Source organism: Bufo gargarizans, chromosome 1 (genome assembly GCF_014858855.1).
Source record: "Bufo gargarizans isolate SCDJY-AF-19 chromosome 1, ASM1485885v1, whole genome shotgun sequence".
Lineage (NCBI taxonomy): Eukaryota > Metazoa > Chordata > Amphibia > Anura > Bufonidae > Bufo > Bufo gargarizans.
The window spans coordinates 288,804,259-288,823,057 of record NC_058080.1 but is presented as its reverse complement, the minus strand read 5'-3'; the positions used below and the strand labels follow the sequence as shown (position 1 = coordinate 288,823,057).

Genomic DNA, 18,799 nt, shown 5'->3' with positions numbered 1-18,799 from the left:
TAATAGAAACCACCCAAAAATGACCCCATTCTATAAACTACACCCCTCAAGGTATTCAAAGCTGATTTTACAAACTTTGTTAACCCTTTAGGTGTTCCACAAGAATTAATGGAAAATAGAGATACAATTTCCAAATTTCACTTTTTTGGCAGATTTCCCATTTTAATATTTTTTTCCAGTTACAAAGCAAGGGTTAACAGCCAAACCAAGCTCAATATTTATGGCCCTGATTCTGTAGTTTACCGAAACACCTCACATATGGTTGTAAACTACTGTACGGGCACACAGCAGAGCGCAGAAGGAAAGGAATGCCATACGGTTTTTGGAAGGCAGATTTAGCTGGACTGTTTTTTTTTTTACACCATGTCCCATTTGAAGCCCCCCTGATGCACCCCTAGAGTAGAAACTCCATAAAAGTGACCCCATCTAAGAAACTACACCCCTCAAGGTATTCAAAACTGATTTTACAAACGTCGGTAACCCTTTAGGTGTTCCACAAGAGTTATTGGCAAATGGAGATGAAATTTCGTAATTAAAATTTTTTGGCAAATTTTCCATTTTAATCCATTTTTCCCAGCAACAAAGCAAGGGTTAACAGCCAAACAAAACTCAATATTTATGGCCCTGATTCTGTAGTTTACAGAAACACCCCATATGTGGTCGTAAACAGCTGTACCTGCACACGGCAGGGAGCAGAAGGAAAGGAATGCCATACGGTTTTTGGAAGGCAGATTTTGCTGGACTGTTTTTTTTTTTTACACCATGTCCCATTTGAAGCCCCTGAGATGCACCCCTAGAGTAGAAACTCCAAAAAAGTGGCCCCATTTTAGAAACTAGGGATTTTTTTTTTTTGTTATTTACAACATTCATCATGTTAGATCATGTGATATTTTTATAGACCAGGTTGTCACGGATGCGGTGATACCTAATATGTATACTTTTTTTTATTTATGTAAGTTTTACACAATGATTTATTTTTTGAAGCAAAAAAAATTCATGTTTTAGTGTTTCCATAGTCTGAGAGCCATAATTTTTTCAGTTTTTGGGCGATTACCTTGGGTAGGGTATGATTTTTGTGGGATGAGATCAGTTTTATTGGCACTATTTTTTTTGTGGGATGAGATGACAGTTTTACTGGCACTATTTTGGGGTGCGTGTGACCTTTTGATTGCTTGCTATTACACTTTTTGTGATGTAAGGTGACAAAAAATGGTTTATTTAGCACAGTTTTTATTTTTTATTTTTTACGGTGTTCATCTGAGGGGTTAGGTCATGTGATATTTTTATAGAGCCAGTCAATACGAACGCGGCTATACCAAATATGTATACTTTTTTTTATTTATGTAAGTTTTACACAATAACAGCTTTTTTAAAACCAAAAAAATTATGTTTTAGTGTCTCTATATTCTGAGCCATAGTTTTTTTTTTTTGGGGGCGATTGTCTCAGGTAGGGGCTCATTTTTTGCGGGATGAGGTGATGGTTAGATTGGTACTATTTTGGTGGGCAAACGCCTTTTTGATCGCTTGCTGTTGTAAGGTGACAAAAAAATTGTTTATTTAGCACAGTTTTTATTCTTTATTATTTTGCGGTATTCATCTGAGGGGTTAGGTCATCTGATATGTTTATAGAGCCGGTCGATACGGACGCCGCGATACCTAATATGTATACTTTTTTTCCCCTTATTTTTTACCAATTTTTTTTACTTTATTTGGGGAAAATGACGTTTTTGTTTATTTTTACTTGAAACTTAAATTTTTTGGGGGGGGGAAACTTTACTTTTTCAACTTTTTTCACTTTACTTTTTGTCCCACTTTGGGACTTGAACTTTTGGGGGTATATTCCTTTACAATGCATTCCAATACTTCTGTATTGGAATGCATTGGCTGTATGAGTAATACTGTGTGTATTACTCATACAGCTTCCGGCCTGTGAGATCCAGGGGGCTGGATCTCACAGGCTCGTCACTGGAAGGCAGCGCCATGCCTTCCTTAGACATCGCGCTTCCTTCCATGCCATCGGGTCCCCCCTACAACCACATGGGGACCCGATGGCACGCCCGATCGCCGCCGCAAACCGCAGGTAAAGCTGCAAATCGCAGGTCTGAATCGACCTCCGGTTTGCGGCGATAGCCGATACGGGGGGTCACATGACCCCCCCTGGCGTTGTGACAGGATGCCTGCTGAATGATTTCAGCGGGCATCCTGTCACAATTAACCCTCGCCACGCCGCAATCTTTTTTTAAACTTAGGAAGTATCGAGATTGGTTCTGGTGCTTTATATATGCACCAAGCTTGTTCTAGTACTGTATATATGTACTGTGCTTGTTTCTGGTGCTGTATTTATGTACCATGTTTGGTTCTGGTGCTGTATTTATGTACCATGCTTGGTTCTGGTACTGTATGCATGTAATGAGCTTGGTCCCGCTGATGTATTTTGCTGGGTTCTTGTGCTGTATTTATGTAATAAGCATGGTATGGCACAACTACTACTGCATAAGCACAACATCCTCTCTATTCACTGTGCTAAGCTGTTTTTGGAAGCCCCAAAGTGTTGAATGGATGGGTGACCACTCATGTGCAGCTTGCTCGCCATTCACTTTGGGGCCCTGTTCCTGAAATAGGAGTAGCTCCCAAAGGTGGGACCTGCACTCATATATATGCCATATATGTCCAAGATAGGACAACCTCTTTAACCCCTTCATGACATCTGCCGTACATGTACGGAGCATGTCAGGTCTTAAAAGATGGCGCCCGCTCTGGATTGGGGCGAGTGCCATAGCCGCCGGGTGCCTGCTGTTTCACATAGCAGACACTCGCAGCTAATGTCTGTGATTGGTGGTAATTCCAGCCGCGGACATTTAACTGCTCAGATGTCATCAAATGTGACCACGGCAACTATGAGGACTAAAAACGGGATCAAAAAGTAATACACACCCCAAAATTGTATTAGCAAAAACGACAGCTCGTTCGGCATGTCTTGTTAGTCAGAATACGACGATGACAAGAAAAAAATATTTTTTTTCAAGTTTTTTTTGTATTAAAAAGCAAGAAAAACTAGTGTTAAAAAGTGTGGTATTGCCATAATCATACTGAACCAGAGAATGAACCACACAAGTCAATTGTGAACGCCGTAAAAACTAAATCCATAAAACTTCCCTCTACATTATATGTAATATTAATTAGTGGCATTAGAAAGTACAACTTGTCTCACAAAAAACAATCCCTCATACGGCTATGTGAACGGGAAAATTAAAAAAGTTATGGCTTTGGGAAAGCAGAGAGCGAAAAACGAAAAACGAAAAATTGACATTTGCTGCATAAGAAGAGGTTAGGCATTAATTGTGACTTCTTTTCCCCATTAACTTTAGTTACATTTTAAAATCGATGTTAGCAATTTAGCATTTATATTAAGGTATCATATTAGAAAATGTGCATTTAATATTACACTGATTAAAATAATATTCTGGTTGTAAAAATTATCCCTTATCCACTGGATAGGGGGTAATTATCAGATTAGTGGGGGTCCTACTGCTGGGACCCCCACGGTTACAAGAAAGGAGACCCCATACCCCTCAGAGTTTCCCAAAATGAACGGAGCTGAAGGTTGAGCATGTGCACTGCCACTCCATTCATCTCTACGGGAGTTCTGAAATTTGCTGAGCGAAATTCATATAGAAATGAATGGAGTGGCAGTTTGCATGCCCAATCTGCTACTCCATTCATTTCGGGGTGTGGAGTACAATGTCCCTATTGTCATGATCCCAATGGTAGGCGGCCCATCGATCTAATAGTTATCCCCTATCCTGTTGGAATACCCTTTAAAGATTCTTTTGCATAAAACAAGAAAGCCTCAATCCCAGCATGGTTTCATGGATTACTGACACTTACCTGTCTAATAAAATGTTCCTTTTTGACATGAGTTGAAATATATTTAATAGAATCAGACGCCTTTTCCAAGAAAGCAATTAGAATTTTTTCTCCATCATTTGCTTGAATGTGTTTCCTTTTACCAGATATTTTTCCTTTGGAGGCTGGAGCAGTATTTTCAGAATCCAAAAAGGATAATCGATCAACATGCCCTTTCATACATAACAGTCTCGGAAGCTTCTGCAAAAAAAGTCCTTTTACCCATGGGGCCATTGGATGGTATGTTGCCGAGGACCGGTGGTGGACGTTAATAACAAACACGGTGACAATGATAGACAGTGTCACAAATATCATGATAAATAAGAGATATTCTCCTATCAAGGGAATGACCTTGGAAGAGGATGGAATGATCTCTTCAATAACAAGAAGAAACACTGTAAGTGATACCAAGACAGATGTGGAGAGGGACAACTTTTCTCCTTCATCAGAAGGAAGGTAGAACACAAGGACCGTGAGGAAAGACAGTCCCAAACAAGGGATGATAAGGAATAGCGTATAGAACAGTGGCAAACGCCTCAAAACAAAAGAATAGGTTATGTAAGGGTAAGAGTAAAGCCCGTCTTTCCTCATCCCTTTTAGACCAGTGGCATTTAAGATATCCCATTCTCCATTATCAAAAAAATCCTTTCTGTCTACATTTGCATCTAAAAGAATGAGATCAACCATGTTCCCATCATAAGTCCATGATCCAAATTTCATTGAGCAGTTCTGGCGGTCAAATGGAAAAAAAGTGACATCCATAGTGCAGGAGCTTTTATAGCTTGCTGGTGGAGTCCATATTACTGTCCCGTCATATTTTATTATTGCTTTTGTCATCAAAGATCCCTCAAAACGCCCGTCTGCACTGAAAAACAGTCAAACCAACAATTACTACAGGCTAAGGTGGCAGATTGAATAATAGGTGATGTAAAGATAGAATGTAATTTACAACCATTCACAAATAAGGTGTGCTAGGCATCACACTACATTACTAAGGTCAGGCATAATACACTAGGACCACTGCCTCTATGACGAGGACTTTCAACATTTGCTGTAGAAGTCAGAGAACCTGCATCCTAGAGGTCCTCTGTTGTCAGTGACCATTCTTGGTTCTTGCAGGATCTCTGTATAGTATACTACTGTAATTAGTTGATCTGCTTTAGTAGGGGACACATGTATTTTTAGAAAATTGACTATAGAAAAAGACCCCCAGGTCCATGTAGTCCGTTCGGTTTCTCTTATGATGGATATGTATTTATCCCAGGCATGTTCAAATTTACTTTCTGTAGATTTCCCAACCACATCTGATGGGAGTTTCTTCCAAACCCCAACTTCCCTTTCAATGTAATAATAATCCTGATATTGGTCCTGATCTTCCACCCAACTAATTTTAGATTGTGCTTTGTTCTTGTGTTTAGTATTTTATTAAAAACACTTTCCTCCAGAAACTTATTTATGCCATTAACATTCTTAAAGGTTTTGATCGTGTTTCCCTTTCCCTTCCTTTCTCAAGGCTATACAGATTAATTTATATTTAAAATAGAGTTCTGAAAACAGCTCAGCAAGGCTAGATATATTGGATTAAGTAAAAAAGGGTTTGTCTCACAAAAAAAGATTCAATTTTTTTTAAACCAGCACCTGGATCTGAATACGTTTCTAATTGAAGGTAATAAAAATTTTTGTATAGCCAGTGAGGTATTCAATAAAATAGATCAGTATAGCACAACCTGCTGTTTGTTCTATTCCTTATTTCTCTGTCCACATTGCTGAGGTGGTCACACATGTTCAATTCCATCCATCAAGTGCCACCATATCTACTGTTAGACATGCCCCATGAGAAAGGACACACCTCCTAACTTAAAATAAATCTAGCAGAGCAATTGGGGAAATGAATAGGGAGAACTCTGGATCCATGTGAAGTGCAGGGCTGGTTCTAGCTTTCTTAGAAAAAAAATTAATGTACCATATTATGTCAGATCTTTATTTCTTTACATTATTCCTGGATAACTCCTTTAAGATTCCCGTTATATGTTTTATGCTTTAGACCCTCCACCATTTTTGCAGTCTGCTTTTGCACCCGTTCCATTTTTTCTAAAAAAAAATTGTAGGTGAGATCTCCAGAACTGTACACGGTATTCCAGATGTGATCTCACTAGTGGTCTATACAGCAGGATCACAATACCCTTAACTATATCTATAGCTATACAGTCAAGCATCCTACTTGATTTCTAAGCTACCTGTCCACACTCTGCACTCATTTTGAAGCTGTCTGATATCAGGACCCCTAGATTCTGCTCTTATAAAGTCTTGGTTAACACAGAACTGTTGATATGATACTCAGATGACACTCATAATATCAAGCATGAGAGAGAGAGAAAGTGAGCTATGTGCCTTGCCTCCCCCCTTATAAGACTTCTTGTACCCCTGATACACTGAATACACTAAAGTGTTAAAGCATATTATGTATTCTTACTTTTCAAATAGGACAATATCAGGAAGCCACAAGGATTCGGAAGGTACTCTGATATAAGTAATTCCTCCATAATCTTTAGGATTCCATTGCAATTTTAAATCCACCCATTCCTATGGCAAAGACAAGCATAATAAACATAAGCGACAGGGTAATAAGGATTCATCACATCCTTGAGTACAATTTATAAATTGGCAGCACATACATTCAAATACCATATTCTAGTGTATGCTTATAAACTGACAACATGCCTGCTGTTTCCATAGACAAACCTGCACTAGAAAAATGAAAATTGGGAACTGGTTGGTTGATTCGGTAGTTTTTACATAAATTTCTCAAAAATGTTTAAGCTTCAAAGTTTTGTTGTATGCTAAATCATATAAAAGTATTTGTTCCTTTACTGATTTCACATCAGCGTTCAGCCTTTCCATTCTCCTGCTCAGTTATAGGAGCAGGAGAACGGAAAGGGCAGATTCGGCACATAACTGAGCTGAACAGAGCCTATGGACCCCATAGACTATAAAGGGGTCCGTTAGGTTTGCATTCAGAGGAAGATTTTTGAAACGGAGATAAAAGTCCCCAAAAATAATTATGCCAAGCTTATACTGTGCCAGGGTACCCCCCACAGTAAAAATACATCCCCCCAGATTGTCCTCACTAGTAATAGTGCCCTCTATAGTGTCCCAATAATAATGCCATCATAATGCCTCCAGTAGTAATAATGCTCCCATAGTGCCAAAAGTATTAATACTGTCCTCAGTCCCCCAGTAGTAATAATCCTACCTTAGTGCACCCCAGTTGCAACAATTCCCACCTATAGTGTTCGCAGTAATAGCAATGCCCATGATAATGCTGTCAGTAGTATAACTAGTAATAAATCCACCACAGTGCCACTTAATAGTAATAATGGTCCTCCCATAGTGTCCCCAGAAGTAATAATGTCCACCTATAGTGCGCCCACTAGTACTTATGCTCCTATAGTGCCTCAGAAGTAACAAAGCCCACCATAGTGCCCCCAGTAGTAATAAAGCCCCCATAATAAATCCAGTAATAATAATGCTAACCCAAAGTGGCCGCTGTCATAGACATGTACCTCTTCTGTCCTACATCCTGATCTGCTTACATCCTGGCTCAGAGGTTGTGATGATGTCAGTGACCTGCTGCATTATCCAACTGTATCATTGTCCTTAAGATGGCGATACAGTTGAAAGTGTAGTTTCAGTGCTCTAGCAACCAGCAATGAAATATTGCTGGATGTTAGGGCAGTCATGTGTACCTCCTCATGATGTCCGGTGTACGTGTAACGCCCCAGTGGTGCATTACCACCTTTGCACATTGCCACTATCTTCTATGGTTAACCATGTGTCATCCTATATATTTATTTCCAGGACCTGCATAATGTGCATCTCCAATTTTGCAACTGTTTGTGTTCTCATGTAATGTTCCTTGTTTACCAGCAGATGGCGGCAAACGTGGCAGATCTACAGGTACCTAGGGTGGAACCTTCCTTTTGGGCGTTTCCCCACTTGAGTTTAGTCTAGAGTTGAGTTGGAGTTTACCCTGGAAAAATCTAGAGAGCAGGGGGCTCTGAAGAGGGGAGGGTGTCTGGTTCATAGGAAAAGGTCAGAAATTGATGGAAACACCACTGAAATGGTTCGTAAACAGCATCGGGAGGATGTTTGGATGCATCTTGGACTCCCAGGTCGCTGCTGGGAACGATATTGTCCATGTAGTAAGCGACTTTTACAGACTGACAATAATATGCACTAAACCGAAGATAAAATCGATTTTAGAGGAAAAGTTGTTAGGAAACATACTTTCCTGTATATTTACTTGTATATAAAGTGCAAGTGCTGCCAAAAATTACAAGGAAGAGGCACTCCGATACAACCAGTATATCACATAATGGAGGGCCTCATTCACAGTGTGGTACAATTGTTCAGGTAGCGGGACTCCTACACTCATAAAGCCTATGCACTAAGTGAAAGGGCTGCCAAAAATTACAAGGAACCAGCACTACAATACACCCTTTATTACACATAAAGAAGGGCGTCATACACACCCTCAAAGATTCCTCAAAGTTGCGTAAAAACTCACAGAGGGTCAGACATCCATGCCCACTGGTCGCTTGTGAGGAGTGGAAGCTGACTGGGAAGGCGACAATCATGTTGCAGCTGGTATTCCACTACTGCCCTCTGCTGCTCACAAAGCCTGGCCAACATGTGGAACATAGAGTTCCAGCGTGTGCTCACGTCGCACAACAGTCGGTGAGCTGGCAATTGCAAGCGCTGCTATAGCATTGCCAGACTGGCGGAAACTGTTGATGACTTTCGGAAATGGGCACACACGCGGCGCACCTTCACCAGTAGCTCAGGCAAATTGGGGTAGGTTTTGAGAAACCGCTGAACCACTAAGTTGAACACGTGGGCTAGGCATGGTATGTGTGTGAGCTTGCCGAGCTCCAAAGCCACCAGCAAGTTACGGCCATTATCAGACACAACCATGCCCGGTTGTAGGTTGAGTGGCAAGAGCCACAGCTCAGTCTGGTACGTTATACCCTGCCAGAGCTCTTCGGCGGTGTGCTGTTTGTCACCTAATCAAATTAGTTTCAGCACGGCCTGTTGCCGCTTTCCCACTGCAGTGCTACACTGCTTCCAGCAAATGACTGATGGCTGACTGGTGCTGCAAGATGAGAATTCAGAGGTGGAAGTGGAGGAGGAAAAGGGGGAAGGGGGAGGTTGCAGCCACTAATGTAGGTGGTGGCGGAAATCGTGATGGAAGTAGGGCCCGCAATCCTTGGCGCAGGTAGAACCTGTGCCATCCCAGGGTACGACTCGCTCACAGCCTCCACAACGTTCACCCAGTGTGCCATCAGGGAAATGTAGTGTCCCTGGCCAAAAGCACTTGTCCATGTGTCAGTCATTGTGGACCTTCCTAATAACTGCGTTGATCTGGCGGCTGGGAAGCGAGTAATGAGGGACCGCCGCCGCCATCAGGCTGCAGAAAGCCTCAGTGTCCACAAGCCTAAATGGCAACATTTCCAGGTCCAGCAATTTGGAAAGGTGCACATTTAATGCTATAGCCTGTGGGTGGGTGGCTGGGTATTTGCGCTTTTGTTCAAAGGCCTGGTGTATGGACATCTGTATGCTGCGCTGTGACACAGAAGTGGATGTGCTAGCTGATGGTGCTTGCGAAGGTCCAGGTGCAGGGTGGGAGGCATCCGGGCCTGCGTCTTGGACAGGGGATTGGCCAGCACGTAACCCAGGGGAAGAGGAGACAGTGATGTGACCCGCAGACACTGATTGTGGACCCATGCATTCAGCCCACCGTTTAGGGTGCTTTGATGCCATGTGGCGGATCATGCTGGTGATGAAAAGAGCTCCCCGGAATATCCGAGTGTGAGATCACTTGTTTGCCAAGACTCTCCATGGTGGGAGGAAGGACGATCAGGGTGAAGATTCTGTTGACCAGACTCTTGACTACTGAGACTGGACTTTGTGGAAGACAGGGTGGTGCTTAACCAACTGGAAGCATTATCTGCTGCAATCCAACCGACCACCTGGTCGCACTGGTGTGACGTCGAGAGTAGTGTCCTGCGCCGCCCTGCAAACTGGGACATGAAGCTAGGTATCATGTTTCTTGTGCTCTGGCAGCAGGCACAGTTTCACCGCGCCCAGGGCCACGGCCTCTGCGTGCACCATCAGCAGCACGGCCACTTCCCCGTCCCTTACTGCTCGCCTTGAGCATATTAAATGGTATATATGCTTGTAAGTATGTCACATGTACAGTAGTGCAGGTTTTGTAAGTGTATGCACAAATAAATTAAACTGAATGTCACTGATATTTAGGATGTGCAAATGTTATACAGGAGATGTAGCGCAGGTAATGTCGCTGTCACCAGCGGCGAAAAAATTCAACTGAATGTCACTGATATTTATGATGCACAAAAGTTATACAGGAGATGTAGCTCAGGTAATGACGCTGCTGTCACCAGCAGCTAATGTTATACAGGAGATGTAGCGCAGGTAATGTCGCTGCTGTCACTAGTGGCTAACGTTATACAGGAGATGTGGCGCAGGTAAGATCGCTGCTTTCATCAGCGGCTAACGTTATACAGGAGATGTAGCGTAGGTAATGTCGCTGCTGTCACCAGTAGCCAAACAATTGCATGCAATTTAGCGCACGTTGCGCTAATATATTTCGCAGCTCGATAAAACAATAGTCCTTAAAAGGACTGTTAGGTCTCTAACACCTTTCAACACTCAAAACTCCCTAAAAGAACACAATTCCTCTCCTTACACTATCTGTCTCTTCTGCTGCAGCTCGCCCTGACTAAATCTGAGCCGAACCACGTGTCATCGGGTGCTATATAGCACCTGATGACGCGTTCCGAACAGCCAATCACTGTAATGCCAGTAACCAACATGTGAGTGGCACTACTCCCCCGCACGTTTATTGGCTGCCAAAAAACGTGCCGGTAGGAGACTTGAGCATCGCGCTCGAGCACACGCCGTGTTCGGCCGGACACCGCGATGTGCCGAGCATCACGATGCTCAAGTGAAAAAGGTGTTCGGCCGAGCATGCTCGCCCAACACCAATTGCTACCTCATGTGGATTACAAATGACTTTATTACCCCATGTAGATTACAAATAATTATATTACGTTATTTCCCATGGGTTACAAAGGACTCTTTTGCATTTTAGCTCCTATTCGGTGCAATTTATCTCTAAGTACTGAAGAAAGGACTCAAATGTGATTTTATTAGATTATTGCACTTCCTGATTGCATTGAATATGTGCTTTAAATATTTGCCTTATCTATTTTGCACTATTTCGGCACTAACCTTTAAGATTTTCAGCAAGTATATTGCCCATTGTCTGGACTCTCTTATATGGGTACAACAATGTGATTATATGCTCTTTTTGTATGGACTTTACATAGTTAGCCAGATAGTCAGCATCTTACTTTTTTGCTTATTATGGACTGCCTCTGAGAAAGTCTGGTACGTCACAAGCAAGTCTTACATCATCATTGCTCATTATGGACTGCCTCTGAGGACTTTAAATACTAATGGTTCTTACTTTGACCTTGTGTTAGATAAATTGCATTGCTACACAAGGGGAACCAAGTGGTAAGTCACAAGCAGATCTAAGATCATCAAGGGTAACCCGCTGCTATTTTGTGTCTGGAGAGATTATAGAGCTCGGCCTCATCCTCCTAATGTGTATATGTTTAAGGCCTTGTGCTTAGCCAAGGTTATTTATTCTTAGGTCTTGTGCGCTGCCAAACCAATAAATATGTGTGTAGCTACCTGGTCAGTCATCAAGGTGATGAAGCCTAAAGCATTTTAAGACCTTGGTGCTAGGAAGGGAATACAGGATAAAGCCATCCTTCTGTTTGCGGGAGTATCATGACATGTGGAGGGATTATAGTATATGACACCCCCACGCTCCATATACGACTATGGTAATGTCATGGAGTATTGAGCGCTTAGTGCAGTGTATTTGGTTTATTGGTTCGCTGCAAGAAGGAAAACCATAGTAAGACATCCTACTCAGGCCGGAACCCTCTTAGTTAGCCGTCTTATATGTTAGTCTATGTATGTATTTTTTCATGTAGTACTTAAATTTTTCCCAGGTACCCTTGGAGAACATATATATATATATATATATATATATATACATATACAGTACAGACCAAAAGTTTGGACACACCTTCTCATTCAAAGTGTTTTCTTTATTTTCATTACTATCAAAATTGTAGATTCACACTGAAGGCATCAAAACTATGAATTAACACATGTGGAATTATATACATAACAAAAAAGTGTGAAACAACTGAAAATATGACATAATCTAGGTTCTTCAAAGTAGCCACCTTTTGCTTTGGTTACTGCTTTGCACACTCTTGGCATTCTCTTGATGAGCTTCAAGAGGTAGTCACCTGAAATGGTCTTCCAACAGTCTTGAAGGAGTTCCCAGAGATGCTTAGCACTTGTTGGCCCTTTTGCCTTCCCTCTGCGGTCCAGCTCACCCCAAACCATCTCGATTGGGTTCAGATCCGGTGACTGTGGAGGCCAGGTCATCTGGCCAAGCACCCCATCACTCTCCTTCATGGTCAAATAGCCCTTAGACAGACTGGAGGTGTGTTTGGGGTTATTGTCCTGTTGAAAAATAAATGATGGAATAGCATGCCGCTGCAAGATGCTGTGGTAGCCATGCTGGTTCAGTATGCCTTCAATTTTGAATAAATCCCCAACAGTGTCACCAGCAAAGCACCCCCACACCATAACACCTCCTCCTCCTCCATGCTTCACGGTGGGAACCAGACATGTAGAGTCCATCCGTTTACCTTTTCTGCGTCGCACAAAGACACGGTGGTTGGAACCAAAGATCTCAAATTTGGACTCATCAGACCAAAGCGCAGATTTCCACTGGTCTAATGTCCATTCCTTGTGTTCTTTAGCCCAAACAAGTCTCTTCTGCTTGTTGCCTGTCCTTAGCAGTGGTTTCCTAGCAGATATTCTACCATGAAGGCCTGATTCACACAGTCTCCTCTTAATAGTTGTTCTAGAGATGTGTCTGCTGCTAGAACTTTGTGTGGCATTGACCTGGTCTCTAATCTGAGCTGCTGTTAACCTGCAATTTCTGAGGCTGGTGACTCGGATGAACTTATCCTCCGCAGCAGAGGGGACTCTTGGTCTTCCTTTCTTGGGGCGGTCCGCATGTGAGCCAGTTTCTTTGTAGCGCTTGATGGTTTTAGTGACTGGACTTGTGTCAGGAGTGGAATAGTGGATCAGGTATGGAATCCTTTGGCAGGGACGAAATAATCCCAAAAATTTGCGTAGTACAAAAAAGGTCAATCCAATCGGGTAGTCGGTTCCAGTTCCGGGTCGTGGCGGGCAGCAGAAATCGTAATCGAGGAAACAGGCAAGGAGTCGGTAGCTGGGAAGTCAGATTAAACAACAGGTTCACAGGAGGGAGCTGGGTGTTCACCATAAGGTTGAATAACTCAGCAATGAGTAAAGGCTCTGACTGGCTTTAAGTACACAGTGAACCCAGGACCGCCCCCCTGGTTGCCGGGCAACCAGGAGGCTTCCTTAGTCAGAAATAATCATAAGGCTGAGGGCGGTGACGGAGAATGAAGCCCTCCCCCAGCCTGAATAGCACCTGTGGTCTGGAATGGAGCATGTGCACTATGCTCATATCCCCGCGCACGCGGCTTGTGTACTGCGCATTGACGTCAAGTGTCCTGTCAGGAGGAAGAGGAAGTGCTATCTGCACCCGCCTCCCGCGCCTGCGAACCTGATGCGAAACGGCACTCTGGTTCCCTGACAGAGCCCCCCACCAAGGAGCGGCCGCCGGACGCGAACCTGGGATGGCCGATCAGGATGAGTCCTGTGGAATGCGCAGACCTTGGCATCTGCATGAAGGTTACCTGCTGGTTCCCAGGAACGCTCCTCTGGCCCATATCCCTTCCAGTGGACAAGGTATTCCAAGACTCCACGGCGTCTGCGGGAGTCCAAGATCCCCTGGACTTCATATTCATCATTGTTATCCACCTGAATGGGAGCGGGTGGCACCGGCACTCTGCCCACTAGGGTGTTGGCACGGTAGGGTTTCAATAGTGATACATGAAACACTGGATGGATGTTAAATGAAGTGGGCAGGTTTAGTCTCGCCGCAACGTCGTTGACTATTGAGGCGATGGTAAATGGTCCCAAATAGCGAGGGCCCAATTTCTTGGACGGGCAGGTCAGTTTAAGGTGCTGAGAAGATAACCATACCCTATCCCCACTTCTGTACTTGGGGCTCTCGGTGCGTCTCCGATCGGCCTGAGTCTTTTGCTGTTGCTGGGTAGTGCGGAGCTTCCGCACTAGGGTACATAGCAAACCCTGGAGACGACGGAGGCGCTGAGCCACTTCAGGTACGGGAATGTCCACCGGAAGGTCTGGAAGCGTCAAGGGATGGTACCCGTAATTCGCATAAAAGGGTGAGAGTCCTGTAGAGGTATGCTGCTGTTGATTGTATGCATATTCTGCCAGAGAGAGAAGGTCCACTCAGTCGTCTTGTAGGTATGACGAATAGCAGCGGAGATACTGCTCCAAGGTTTGGTTCGTCCTCTCCGTCTGGCTGTTGGACTGGGGATGATAAGCAGAGGACAGGTTGCGGGTGATGTGGAGGCAGCGGCAAAATTCTCCAGAAACGGGAGGTGAACTGCGAACCCCGATCAGATACAATAGAGGAGGGGAGTCCATGTAGGCAGAACACGTGCTGTAGAAACAATTTTGAGGTATGTTGGGCTGTTGGAAGGCCGGTAGTTGGAATAAAGTGGGCCATCTTGGTGCATCTATCTACTACAACCAAGATCGTAGTGTGGCCCTGTGAAGGAGGTAAGTCCACCACGAAATCCATGGCGAGATCCCTCCAGGGCACCGTTGCCACGGGTAGAGGTTATAGTGGGCCGACTGGCCGGGTGTGGGGTCTCTTGTGCATGGCACAGATAGTGCATGAGCCCACAAAGGACCGTACATCCGCTAGGGAAGGCCACCAAAACTGCCTCTGCACGTACTCTAAGGTATTGCGCATTCCCCTGTGACCTACGGTTGGGTGGTCGTGATGATGTTGCAGGATCGGCACCCGATGGGAAGTAGGCACGTAGATCTTTCCCTGATGGTAACGTAGACCCTGCCTTTGTGGCAGGTGTGCTGCTTCTGACGGTACGGTCACGCTGGCTTGTCGGATCTCTTCGAGTAATGAATGTTGTGTGGCCAAAAAGTAGGTGCTTGGAAGGATGGTTTCTGGAGGTGAAAACACGGCATCGGTGTCATGAAGATGGGAGAGGGTATCGGCCTTCCCGTTCTTTGATCCAGGACGATATGTTATCTGGATGGTGAAGCGGGAAAAGAAGAGGGCCCACCTGGCTTGCCGGTACGAAGGTATTCTAGGTTACGGTGAACAGTATAGACAGTTACCGGGAGCTTGGCTCCCTCCAGCAGATGCCGCCACTTCTCCAGCGCATTTTTTATGGCCAGTAGTTCCCTCTCGCCCACATGGTAGTTTCGTTCCGCCTTGGTTAACTTGCGGGAGTAGAAGGCCACTGGGTGTAGGAGTTGTTTCTCCCCTTGTCTTTGGGAGAGAACTGCCCCGACAGCTTTCTCTGAGGCATCTGTCTCCAGGTAGAAGGGGAGAGCAGTGTCAGGCTGCGCCAGTACCGGAGCTTGTTTGAAGAGCCTTTGGAGGGTTTGGAAGGCCTTATGAGTGGCAGGGGTCCATACAAATGGAACGTTGTTCCCGGTTAGGACCTTAATAGGAGCGCATATGGCCGAGAAATTCCAGATGAAGCGACGGTAGAAATTCGCGAAACCGATGAACTTTTGGACCATTCGTCGATTTCGTGGGATAGGCCATTCTAGGACGGCCTGAACCTTCTTGGGGTCCATCTCCACTTTTCCGGGGGACAGTATGTATCCCAAGAATTCAATAGAAGGAAACTCAAAGATGTTCTTCTCCAGCTTCCCATAGAGTCGGTGTGTCCGAAGGCGCTGGAGGACTACCTTCACATGTCTCTCATGCTGCTGCAGTGTGTGGGAAAAAATAAGGATGTCATCCAGATACACTACCACATATGTGTCCAGAAGATCGCGGAAGACATCGTTGATAAAGCTTTGGAAGGTAGCTGGGGCGTTGCAAAGCCCGAAGGGCATCACCAGATACTCATAATAGCCGAATCTGGAACGAAAAGCCGTCTTCCATTCATCGCCCTCACGGATCCGCACAAGATTATAGGCCCCCCGGAGGTCAATCTTGGAGAACACTTTGGCATCCTTCACTCGGTCCAGGAGATCAGGGATGAGAGGGAGAGGGTATTTATTTTTCCTGGTGATGTTGTTAAGGCCCCGGTAGTCCACACAGGGCCGAAGACCCCCGTCCTTCTTCCCCACAAAAAAGTTACCTGCACCGACTGGGGAGGTAGACGGGCAGATGAAGCCCTTTGCCAGGCTTTCCTCAATGTAATCCCTCAGCGCCTGGGTCTCGGGCTCAGACAAGTTGTATAACCGTCCGTACGGCAGCGGGGCCCCGGGGAGTAGATCAATGGGGCAGTCATAAGGTCTGTGGGGAGGTAAGGTGTCTGCGCCTGCTTTCTCAAAGACATCCGCATATTCTTCGTATTTAATACCCGAGGAGATGAGGCCAGGACCAGCAGAGAGCCAGGAACGGAGGAGATGCAGTGGGAGATGCAATAAGAGGACTGAAATGTGACACGTCCCAGGGCCCAGTCTATTTGGGGGTTGTGCTTTCTAAGCCATGGGATGCCCAAGATAACAGGAAATAAAGGAGAGGGTACGATGTCCCACACGATCTCTTCACGGTGGTGGCGACCAATGGAAAGGGTAAGAGGGTGTGATTCCAAAGAGACAGGTCCGGTTTTTAATGTACTGCCGTCCACCATGTAGAGTCGGGATGGGTGTTCCTAGCTGCGTGGCAAGTTTGGAATAAAAAAAACAGCTGCTTGCGCCCGAATCGATTAAGGCCGTGAGTTCATGGCCAGTTCCGTTCAGCTGCAGAGAAACACATAGAGTTAGATGTGAAGAACCGTGGTACACAGGTATGTTCAAGAACACAGCGGAACTGACAGTCCTACCTGTAGGTGGTTTGACAGGACAGTCTCTCAACATATGCCCGGGTTTGGCACAGTAGAGGCAGAGATTGAGAGTCCGCCTTCTGGACCTCTCAACTGCTGAGAGTGGACCCCTGACTACTCTGACCTGCATTGGTTCGTCCGGGGTGAGGTCTCCCACTGTGGAGGATTGCCCAAGGACTGAAACGGGAAGAGGATTAGATCGCCGTGCAGGAGGAGGCAAAGCATGCTGTCTCTCCGTCCTTCGTTCCCGGAAACGACGGTCCAGTTGGGTAACCATGCTCATCAGCCCTTCCAGGACCTCTGGGACCCCAATACGGGCGAGTTTGTCTTTTAATTGGTCCAACGGTCCGATCCGGAACTGGTCGATAAGGGCCACTTCATTGAGTCCGGTATCTGGTGCGATCTCCCGGAACTCCGTAATGTAGTCCTACACTGGACGCCTTCCTTGTCGCAGGGAACGGAGAGTGTCCCTAGAGGTGGAAGCATGCAGGGGGTCGTCAAAGAGTGCCTGCATGGCGGAAACAAAGGAGCCCCAAGAGGACAGCACTGGGCTATCAGTTTGCAGGAGCTGATGGGCCCAGGTCTGTGGGGTTCCTGTGAGCAGGGAGATAGCTGTCCGTACTTTGACATAGTCCGAGGAGTAAGTGCGGGGTTTCAAGGAGAACAGTAGTTCGCAGGAAATAATAAGCAAACAGCATTTCTTCCTGTCTCCAGAAAAGCGTTCTGGTAGGGCTACTGCTGGTTCACTGTTCACCACTTCTAGTGAGGTGCGTGGAGCGGGAGGAGGTGCAGGTGGTAGTGCAGTGAACTGGGCCTGGCGCAGCTCCTGGGCACGCATTCTCCCTAATAGGTGTGCATGGCTGGCCTGCATGTCCTGAAGGGCTTGCGCCATCATCATCAGTTGTTCGGACAAAGAAGGGGCACCGTCTGCAGGTCCCGTGGATTCCATGGTTAGGCTGAGTTATTATGTCAGGACTGGAATAGTGGATCAGGAATGGAATCCTTTGGCAGGGACGAAATAATCCCAAAAATTAGTGTAGTACAAAAAAGGTCAATCCAATCGGGTAGTCGGTTCCAGTTCCGGGTCGTGGCGGGGAGCAGAAATCGTAATCGAGGAAACAGGCAAGGAGTCGGTAGCTGGGAAGTCAGATTAAAAAACTGGTTCACCGGAGGGAGCTGGGTGTTCACCATAAGGTTGAATAACTCAGCAATGAGTAAAGGCTCTGACTGGCTTTAAGTACACAGTGAACCCAGGACCGCCCCCCTGGTTGCCGGGCAACCATGAGGCTTCCTTAGTCAGAAGCCAATCATAAGGCTGAGGGCGGTGACGGAGGCTGAAGCCCTCCCTCAGCCTGAATAGCACCTGTGGTCTGGAATGAAGCATGTGCACTACGCTCGTATCCCCGCACACGCGGCTTGTGTACTGTGCAACCGGCGTCCGACTTGCGCAGGCGCACTGGTCACATTGACGTCAGGTGTCCTGTCAGGAGGAAGAGGAGGAGCTATCACCGCCCGCGCCTGCGAACCTGATGCGAAATGCCCCCCCCTGGTTCCCTGACAACTTGGGGACACTTTCAAAGTTTTCCCAATTTTTCGGACTGACTGACCTTCATTTCTTAAAGTAATGATGGCCACTCATTTTTCTTTACTTAGCTGCTTTTTTCTTGCCATAATACAAATTCTAACAGTCTATTCAGTAGGACTATCAACTGTGTATCCACCTGACTTCTCCACAACGCAACTGATGGTCCCAACCCCATTTATAGTGCAAGAAGTTC

At 45.5% G+C, this 18,799-nt stretch overlaps 1 protein-coding gene across 2 annotated transcripts in view; it reads right to left on the bottom strand.

Moving 5' to 3' along the window:
- Window positions 1-18,799, bottom strand: part of CHRNB3 (cholinergic receptor nicotinic beta 3 subunit) — a 77,275-nt gene that overhangs the window by 19,772 nt on the left and 38,704 nt on the right. For both annotated transcript variants that reach the window (XM_044278550.1, XM_044278555.1), the window contains exons 4-5: window positions 6,380-6,489; window positions 3,889-4,771 (exon numbers count right to left, since the gene is read on the bottom strand). In XM_044278550.1, the coding sequence (XP_044134485.1) occupies window positions 3,889-4,771; window positions 6,380-6,489 (993 nt within the window). The remainder of the gene's footprint in view (window positions 1-3,888; window positions 4,772-6,379; window positions 6,490-18,799) is intronic.